This window comes from Bombus impatiens, unplaced genomic scaffold (assembly GCF_000188095.3).
Source record: "Bombus impatiens unplaced genomic scaffold, BIMP_2.2 scf_0096, whole genome shotgun sequence".
Taxonomy (NCBI): domain Eukaryota; kingdom Metazoa; phylum Arthropoda; class Insecta; order Hymenoptera; family Apidae; genus Bombus; species Bombus impatiens.
The window spans coordinates 620769-631489 of NT_176515.1; the positions used below are offsets into that span (position 1 = coordinate 620769).

The 10721-nt window shown below is 37.8% G+C and overlaps 1 protein-coding gene across 3 annotated transcripts in view; it reads right to left on the bottom strand.

Annotated features, from left to right (window-relative positions):
• The window catches only part of LOC100743246 (alpha-tocopherol transfer protein-like), a 35371-nt gene that overhangs the window by 5378 nt on the left and 19272 nt on the right, over positions 1-10721 (bottom strand). Inside the window, exon 1 of one of the 3 annotated variants that reach the window (XM_003486037.3) lies at positions 10467-10634. The exons of 1 other annotated variant lie outside the window; for it this stretch is intronic. In XM_003486037.3, coding sequence (XP_003486085.1) covers positions 10467-10488 — 22 coding nt within the window. In that variant the 5' untranslated portion in view covers positions 10489-10634. Of the gene's footprint in view, positions 1-7383; positions 7732-10466; positions 10635-10721 lie in introns of those variants that run through there. One more of the 3 variants, XM_012394642.2, reaches the window with a different exon arrangement.

Sequence of the window (10721 nt, forward strand, 5' to 3'; positions counted from 1 at the left end):
TTACATAGTTCTTTGCATAACCGGTATATTGTATAATATAGCAGTAATAGTAGTTTAGCATAATGATAATTATATGTAAGTAGTATCGTAATAACTTTAGTTGGAACGAGAAAGGTAAACGCATGAATATTCAAGTAATCTGTGTAATTAATGTTGTTGTAACGTTTCACGTTATAAAGAACATGTTATAAATTTTCCTTCAGTGCGTGATTATTTGAAGCGTATGTAAATGATGTTCGCGTAATTAGTAGATCGACCAGAATCAACTGGAATTAACCGGAGCTTTCCTCGTAAATGGTAGATAAGGAAATGGACGGTAACAATCGAACACGTTCTTCGTACCAGGAGTTAAAAATTCGCTACTTCAGCTGCATTCAATTCTTCCTCTCGACATTAATATTCTCAATCGATCGATTAACCTACGTTACCAGGGATGTATACAAAATTCACTTTGTTCTTCCACTGCAATAATAAAATTAGAATCGAACTCTGTTTAAAAGACTGGAACGTCACCAAGAAGCTGTGCTAATCATTTGACGAAAATTCACGAGAAACAAGTCACAATTTGAAACTCCTATCTCTGTTTTTCTCGACGACAAACTCCTCTTCTTTTTCCACGAGCCGTACATTAACGACGAATGTTCCCAATTCGACTAAAACGAATACTTTGCTGCGCACACCCTTCACGCCGGTTACTCTCCTTTGTTTCCCCATTTAGGAGAAACGGACGGCAAAGAACATCATACCCTGCGAACGACTGCGAATACACGAGACAAACATTACCTTTGTTTCGCGTCTTTTGTACACCGTCGAACGCGTAAAATGGACGAGCAAAAAACGTCCAGGGATTTTACGTAACGCAACGGAGAAGGTAGCTGCTGTATGTGTCGATCGCAGACAGAAAACCAGATAAAGGAATCAGAAAGGTATTTTGACTCGATCAGTCGTTTGACATCGACGAAATGGATCACGTAACGAGAAATGGAAGAGAAAAACCGATAAAAATAACGAGTAGTAATTTGGTAATCATAGATAAGGTATTTATAGGCATTTTGGAACGAATAAAGGACATTGAATATTAATCGAGAATTAAATCACTAGAGAGTTACCAATATTCTTGATACAGTCACCTCGTTTGAAACCTTAGACTATAAAAAAAGCTGCATATTATTGTTATCGTCGATTCAGTTATTATTTAAAGGATTATATATTTTTGTTGGCTCGTTACTTCCTTATATTCTTTAAGATAAAAGAAACGGTAACGTTACGAAAGAATACACAACGTTGGATTAATATGAAAAACGTGACAGCTGTTCGATGTTTTTGTCCGTATCGAGGCAAACAATGTCGGATGAGAATTATAAGAAAATAGTAAGTGGTTGTAAGAAGAGATGAATTGCGAATAAAAAGGAAACCGTAGCTGGTTTTACACTAGTGTGTGACGTAGGTACTAAATTCGGAGGTACTTTGAGGTGAAATTCGCAGCCATTCGTAGCACACGAAGACAGAGATCGATCCTGTTCCCCTGGAACAACACAACTCGTGAACATGGTACCCTTCATCGTACCGAGCAGTTTAATTGAATCGAAATAGCTAGTGGTTGAATTTATGTACATAAATATATCAATCGTTATTCCGTTAGCGAAATGGAACAATTTTCGACGAGCTCGAAATCTATTTTGATTACGTTGAGTATATATCAAATTTACAATTCTACGTCTTGGAATGATAAAGCGGGCAATATTAGACTTTGAGATTCGCAAAGGCCAATTTGTTCGATTATTCGACCGAGTCCATGAAATATGAATTAATTGGATCGGGTATTTCTCGTGTCACCCAGAGACGGCCTGAAAGGGCGATCGATGGCGAAAGTACGAAGAAAAAGGATCAAGGACGCGATCGCAGAGGTAATTAGCGGTTGGCAGGCGAACAGAGAAACAAGAAAGAAAAGTGGCGCGCGAATTCCGCCGATTGCGTAAACTTTCTGCTTACGATACTGTGCAAAAGTTTCTGGCTATTTTTGATACTACGCGTGACGACTAGTCGCGTGTAAAGTGCTCTTAGTCGACGTACACATTTCTTCCTCAAAGAGACCTGCTATTTAAATATTTATTTTCCTCTTGCTTTCCGAAGACATCCTAAGAAGAAAGCATTTTTCCTATTAAATCGAACATTCGCGTCATGTGAACACCTTTTTTCCTTATTTTTTAAGCTGCCGGAATAACTTATGTAATAAGAAGCTATTATGGATTTAAAAATCACCAAGATCTTTAGAGAGATAAAATAAACATTTAAAATTCTGGAACTTCGTACTCGTCGTTGTTAAGTTTTAAAAGTCGACTCGGACGAGTTAATGGATTATGAAATCAAAGGTTGACAGAGGTCCGTTTCTTTCACCGTGTCTGACCTCGAGGTACAGTCAGCCACGAAAAAGGAGACGCTTGTGTTATTCGAGGTGAACCTGTTTCACGATCAGGGTCATCGGTGTTATATTTTGTTTGTTCGTTCGGAAAAGACACGAGGCGCCTACGATTTGGCTGGAGACCGCGATTGTCTCGGGAGTACGAGTCGTTTTGGAACCGAGAACTCCGAATTCGTGGCTTCTGGAATTGGACATATTAAACGTATCTAGATTTCGCCTTGACATATAATTAATACAGAGGATATATCACGATCAGAAGTTACAAATCGTGGAACGTTTATTTCTCTCTAAAAGAAGTTCGTGAATTAGCACGTTCGATTTCACGTTCCCTTCTCCTGCCAACCACCCTCTGTCAATATTTATCAGCGTGATTTATGAGAGAGTCGAAAGCAAGGGTTACTGGCGCACTTGCATTCGGGGTTGTAAAGTTTTATCGAGCAATTCCACTTAGGCGCATCGACCCGCCATCGCAATTGGCAGTCGACCAAGAACTGCTGAAACACAAGAGTGCAACGAGGTAAGCCACCTTCGCGACCAACGCGAAGATTCGTGTACTATTTAAACATCGAAATAGGAGCTGAACCGATGCCAGCATTCGGTTTCACATTTTACGCACGTTCGATCGTTGATGGACTTTTGCATAAACCGACGTTGCAACAGGCTGCGTCTTCGATGAATCGTTTCTCACTGACAACGAGCGTCTGTATCGTTTGTACGTTTCCACGAAACTGTTTTTTTCGCGAGAAAAGGGAAAACGCGCGTACTTTTTTCGTTCATGGTGGAAGTAAAAATCTAGAGATAGTCGTCGAATTTTCGTTCAATTCGAAACTCTAGTTAGAGGTCAGTGAGATAACTCTCTTATGCAATGGTCCAGAGACGATTCTCCATAGCAGAAAACTCTTGCCTCTTTCTCGTGATAGTTAGCCTAGAGCAATCCGAGAAAACTTTCCCATCGTTGAGGATGCGTAATACCATTCTCGGTGTTTGAAGGAGATCGTTAACGATCGTCGGAACGTCGGTCTTACGCCTTGCGTCTGCAAACAATTGGCAATCGACCAGACGACGACGATCACCTCCTGCGACGTTATTTTTCTTCCTGTTCTTTCAGGAAAATTCCAAATGTTTAGTTGACTCGGATATTCGAATATTATTTCATTTAGTTTCGCGTTAACGTAGAAATAAAATAACGGATCGTAACTATTTCAAGAACTGAAATTTATGTCATAATTGTTCTTAACTCTTAAAGATTGCGTTTTATACGAAAATTCAGTAAAGAATCGAGGATCGTTCGGCGAAGTATTTGTTGTTAATTTGCGCAAGGTTATATAAAGAAACTTATTCCGTGCCAATAATTTTGTTTATCGCCGTAAATAAAATCTGTAGTTTCTATTACTCCCACAAGGCAAGAAAGTAGTTCTTGATGGCCTGTCTTTTGTCTAGACGTTGATTACAGCACGAATGATAACCGAGAAAGGTGAGCTTAATTTCAGAAAGGAGCCAGGAGGATGAAAATAGAAGGAAAATGAAGGCAGATCTCACAATGGGCGTTAAGAAAACGAAAACAGAGGAAAGATGAAGATGAAAACTCGAGGAGAAACAGGAACAAAAGAAGAGGAAGAAAAGCTTCCTCCTGCAAGCTGTAACGCGTGGAACGAAGACATGCTCGTTACGTTAACTTTGATTGGGTCTTTAGATAAGAAAAGAACCTGATTTTCAAGACGACGAAGAAGAAAGCAACTTGAAATGTCAGAGGAATTACAGAGTCTTATTAGTGTGAAAAGAGATGGGAATCTGGTTCGTCGGCATCGAAGAAAGAGGTTTTTAGATAATTAGAGAACGGATGTTATAAAATAGGTTTGCGAGAAAAGTGTTGGTAGAAGCTCGATCGAAGTAAGGTAAGATTATACAAAAATAACAGGATACTAAAAATTGACGTAAGAAATTCTGCTTTACGATCGATCATAATTACAATTCTTCGTGATTATGTCGACAAAAATATATCGATGACTGTTCAATGAGTCATTATCAGGCCACCTTCAACGAGTAATATTTATGTTCCACAGAAAACAATTTTGTGATTTTATATGTACGTCATTCGTAATTGACTTTCCTTTCGGGGAGGGAAGTGTATTATTTACAATCCATTCGAAATTACTTGGACGAATATAAAACGCAGACAAGCAATAAAGAAATTGTTGACTTTGAAAAATATCCTATACACTTTTAGATTTATGGTAAAATACTTAAAAATATTTTTATTGAAGAAACTTCCCATCTTCGTTCGAATATTTTCTTACTATTTTGTTATTGATTTATCTCACAAGCAATGACAAATATTTTAGACATTTCAGAATATTTTCAAACGCTGAATACAGGTACGAATCATTAGATAAAAGATATTATTGGAATTTCAATTTAAGATATGTCACAGTATTCAATTGAGGACGTACTCTTCAAAAAGTTTCGTAATTGTTCATTAAAATCTTAACTGACAAGACTTAAATAAGTAAAATCTTTCATTATCAAACTATTAAAACTGCGTTACTCTCTAATGACGAAGCAGTCTAAAGAGTCGTCAAACAATAGCGTTATCTGTATATGAAGTTAGGACGGATATACGTACACTACCAATGGTAAGTATAATGAGTTACACATAGAAAACTTTGATGAATTTATTATATGTGTGGTAGAAAATATTATGAGTTTTCGCTAACATCGTAATGAGACACGATTATCATAATCACATTCACAAGATTTCAAACAAAACCGAAAATGTACATAAAAATTGCAAGACATTTTTCACAAAATTGCTGTACGATGTTTACATCTTGCTTATATCTTCGCTATAGCACACTAACTTCTTATCGTACATTAACATTTAAAACTGAATTTGATCGTGTAATAATATACTATGAAACTCACTTGTGATAATAATAAACGATAATATCGCACAGAGTCTTTTCGTAATTTCTTCTCGTAATTTGGTGATTAAATAATATTCTGTCAAAAACGAACAAATCTTCGCATACTTTCAAGCGTTGGAGCGCGTTTAATAAATTACACGAGTACCGCGTACTCTACATTGTATTTATATTAAAATCAATTTTCCGGCTAATTCGTAAAGCAACAGGATAAGCGGCGATCTTTGGTTCGAAACTTGACAACGACGTAATAGTACGATCACGGGAAACTGGTTAGGAAAATGTTGTATGATTCTGATGTAACTGTGCACACGTAACAAACGTGCCATGGTCGCAGAGAAACCGCTGGTTTCATTTGTAAGACGAACACGTGCGATGAACACAAAGAGAATTGTCTAGCATCGGGACGGTCTATCGAGGAATACCTTGGTCAGCATTTAGTTTTTCGAAAAAGATCCGGCTGTAAGGAGTTTTCGTGCGGGATAAGTGTTTAAAATTTTCTTGTAAAATTTATCACAGAATCTCGACAAGATTATCATCTACGTAGGAAAGTGAATGCTGGTTAAGTGTTGTGAAACGTGTGCGATACTTTCATCACTGACAGAAGTAATATGGACGCTAGTGTGTATGTAAATCGTTGCGTGTTTTCTATCGGCACGAATACATTATCGTTTTACTTGTCCGCCTTCCTTTTTTTATTATATCTTCGATTGACGTAGTGCGAATAAAGGTCGGCGACGAGAACAATTTTGTTACACGTCATAATGACCAATCTTAATTCCAAATGAATGTATTTTAATTTTCAATTAACGCTTCAAAGAAAATCTTATGAAATCGATTTGACTATTTCATGGTTGACTTGCTTCCCTGTTTTTGTCACTTTAAGATCTTAGTATACGATACGATGTATCTTGCGTGTATCGTCTCTTACGATCGTCGTGTTGATTTAATGTGATTTTCCGCCCGTCACTTCGATCGAAATGTGATAAAAATCATGTTCGATTTATTCATTAATTCATATTAATTCACAATGTCATATTAATTTTGTGTAATCTTCGCTGCTCAAGAGGCAGAAGGAAGCAAATAAGCAACAAGTTTCTTGTTTGCTAATACAATTTACGTTCCTGAGATCAACTATATTCTTGTTCCTTTTAATGAAAAAATAAATATTGAAACAGCGAAACAAAGAGACAGTCGAGGATTTGAAAAAACCGATTTTCCTCGTTGTTGGTTTCCCACTTATTTGATATTTACACGTGACGATAAAAATTGATCGTTGTACGAATAATTACGGGCTTGCGAAATATTACGCGAATAATTAGAAAGAATAAATACAAAGTAACGATTTTAACAAGGGAAACAAGTGTCGGAGCGGCCCACGATAACGCAACCTTTTGTTAAATGGCTCGTCTTGATCAATGTCATGTTTACTTTTAAATTACAAACCCGAGAGAGTCACGATAAGAGGGACGCAAATGTCAAGTTAATGTTAATGTTAGCGTAAAAATTTGGTACCCTGGTAATCGGATTGTCGAGTTGACGTTTACACAAATTCGTTCCTTTCTCTTCTAAAAACACTCGGAAGAAACTACTGAAAATCTCAACACCAAAAAGGACGAAGTAAAAATATAATTAATTCGTTCGCTAGAAATCTTTCCAATAATATTTCATTGTCGGATCAGTTGCCAAGATAAATTCGATCACATCGTAAAGCTAACGAGAGAATTTCGAACAAAACACGAAATTACAACGTATCAATTTTTTGTAAAAATGATAAAACTCAACCTATAATTTCAATATATTATCGCTAATAATAAGACCGCGCGACTTTATGCATATATCGATATATATGTTTCGATGTCGGATAAATGTTTCACATAAATGCACGAAAATTCACGGTAATGACATATTATAACGTCTGATGCGATTATAAACGATCGATTAAAAAGACGTTCGCACGCCTTAAACCTACCAAACTTCCATACAATTCTACAAAAACAATAGCAACAGCGCTCCTACACGAAACCAAAGAGTACTTACGTTCGATCATAACAAGTGTTACTTGACTCGGATCCTCGGTATCCTCTTCGGTTTTCTTTGTCAACGAGACTTTAAAGAGTTTGGCCGATACTTCGAACAAATTCCTTGGAAATCGACCACTCGATAAAATAACTAACACGGAACTGAAGCAAATACTAATGAATCAGCCAGTGTATCGACCAAGACACATCGACGGGACGGAAAATTCTGTCGACGGAACGAGTGAATATCCTCGAGGTGGGGGCGCAACGGTCGAGCGAACGAAGGCGAGAACGTTCGCCGAAGAACCGCGACGTGCGTTCGATCGACAAAACGGACGAAAATGCGGTGGGACCGGGCCCAAAGACCCGTTCTTATAGGCTCAACAGCTTCGCCTTCAGGGTCGAAAAAGTAAGATTAAACGATTTTTCGCGAGCGTCTACGATTCGTTCATAGAATCGATGATCCTCGTTGAATAGGTCGGATCGGAAGCGCGTTTCTTTTCGTATCGGCGCGACTCGATCGTCGTTGTCGACGAATAGAACGAATAGAACGAGATAGGAAACGCGGCATTGAAACCTGTACTGCGAGGAAAATAGTTACGTTTCACGCCGCCTGGAATTAAGCTGACCGATTCGTTGGAGGGGAAATGGATTTTATTAACTGATCGAGTGGAAATCTTGGTCGAGCTGTTTCCAGAGATTCGCGCGGTGAATAGAGAGCCGCGTGACAGGTGGCTGCAGGGAAATTGAACTCCGCTATGGGAAGAATTCGACCTGGAAATCGACGAGCAAATTGGAACGTAATGTCGTCTCCTTGCTACATACGTGATATACGTTTCTTCGATTATCGTTATGAGATACGGATCATTAACGAATACAGGACGCTAACATTTGAAGAAAATCTTAATAATCCACGTAAATCACACGCGTAACGATTGATATGGCAGAAAAATTGCCTTTGTATGAAAATTGATGGATATAATTATATTTTAATTTATTTACCGTAGTCGTCGTAATGTTTGTGAAAGGAGGTGTACGTCTTTGGATCTAATATTACAAAAAGGATATACAGGCAGCGTCACATTAATGTTTCAATATCTTTTAAATCTGAGTAACCTTTTTAAAATTAGACCGAGCGATTTTTTGAGAAGCTATTTAGAAGAATGAATTTTGCGCATTATTTATGACGTGTAAAGAAAACGTCGAAAAAATTGCAGTTGATTGGAATTGAAGAATCGCGAAGAAAATTGTAAAGAGTAAATGTCGCATTTTACAACTTTTTTATCCGAACTTAATTAACATCTTTATGAGCTATAAACGGTTAGAAATAATGAAAATCGCAGTTATTTACGACTTTCGGATAACCGTAATAAATTTGAAGATTCTTACGGGGAATCTTCCGATGGCTGTCGCTCGTTTCTGCATCAGCAGATTTCGATAGAACGTTCAGCATGTCTATAACTGGTATAAATCTACAAAACGTATCGTTTCGATTTTCGTTACAGACCCAGCTACAAAGGTTGTAAAACGCGGCCTTCTTTATTATTTTTCTCGCGATTCCGATCGATCGAAACTTTTTACGAAATCTTTTAATCTTTTTTATTCATCCATTGAATTAATCCTTCCAACTTCTTAAAAAATTTCAAGTCGTTTAGTCCAATTTTTAAAGAGTTGTTTTAAGGCGTTTCGAATACAAATGCGAGCGACTGCATATTATTCTCTTTCATCTATCGCGTGACAAAAACCAGAAGAACGATAAAAACAGACTTATCATATTTTTCCCATGTGATTTTTATATACACGTTCCTTCGGTGTAATTTTTATACTTTACACGCAATGGATTAGCTTTTTCACTTTATCCATGATTTTCAAATCATTTTTTTTGTTGTGAATATTCGAACGATGTAAGTATTCGCGCGCCAACAGGTAATTATAAACTTTTCAGACGCTTAAACGTGAACGTCGTAGGAATGCCAAACTGGTTGGGACTGTTTGTCACGCCAAATCGAAAGGTTCTTGAACCTTGAATTAATATGCGCCGCGTTTTCCATTCGGTGGAGCGCAGAACTGCGATCGTTCGCAATACGCGATCGGTATATAGTTTTGAATCTTTCGCGGGTCGGTTTATTATCGTCGTTTGACGCCTTGGCGCTGACATGCAGCCAGTCCGATTGCGGCAACTCTACGATTAGATAAAACGTTTCGAAATGGTGTTCGGTCGTGGAAAGTTGAAACGTGTCTCTTCCTTTCCCCTTTTTGTTTCCTTAATTAAAATCATGGTTGTTGCTAGTGACGCGATTAGGAACCAGTTTTTGAACGTGTATAAGTCTCTAGATGTGGAGATGACACTCTGAATTTCAAGGCTTTTCTCGTCGTGAAAATGTCATGGCCGATTATTAGATAACAAAGATAAAAAGTAAGAAAAAAATAGACAATACTACAAATTCGAGTGAAACACGACAATAAAAATATTCAAGCTGTATGCAACAGCGGATAAAGGATAAGAACAAATAGAAAGAATTCGGTGAATATATGTTGCAAAAAAGATATTCGCTTTAAAATAAAATATTCAGAAAAAGATACTTCTGAGTTGAAAATACATTAGCGGGATCCGAAGTAGGAGAAAATAAATTTCCATGAATTTAAATTAATACGATGATAAATGTGACGATACAGACGCTATTGGGTATATCAATTTTGTAAATTATAAATATTTCAGAAATTACTGCCTAGATATACCAATACGTAAATAATATTGTTGCTAAAATAGATATTAATTATTCAATCGAATTCGATTCGTTTTGTTCGTGATTAACATTCATCGATATAACTGTAATCGATATAACTGTAAATCTTCACTCATCGAAGATTCATCGGTGAAATTGCAAGATTTGATATTCCATTCTTTGCCTATCACTTCGAAGGCACAAGTAAAATTCCAAGTTACAAAAATCTCGCAAATCTACGAGTTGCCCAAACTAGACGAAAACGTTCCCAGCATCCGCACACGTTCCACTAATCGTGATTCGCCCTTCGTCATCATCACGACCCCATGTACTCGACCCCCGGTGACCGGAAACGGAACGGATAACTCTCACTCACCGTTTAGCCGTGATTCCATCATTGACTTGACTGAAGGATCGACCGGCGGTCGTACGATTCGACGAGCAGAGACGATGCCGTTGTCGTGTCAGGCAAATACGATATATCACGCATTAGTAGGTGATGTATAAACGAGGTTCTCTCCTCTATATAAACGCGTTGGGGAACTCGGTGACTCGAGCTCTGACCTTCCTTCCTCGTTACGATCGACTTCCCTCTCTCCGTATCTGTCGTCGATGCTCGTCGACGACAGCG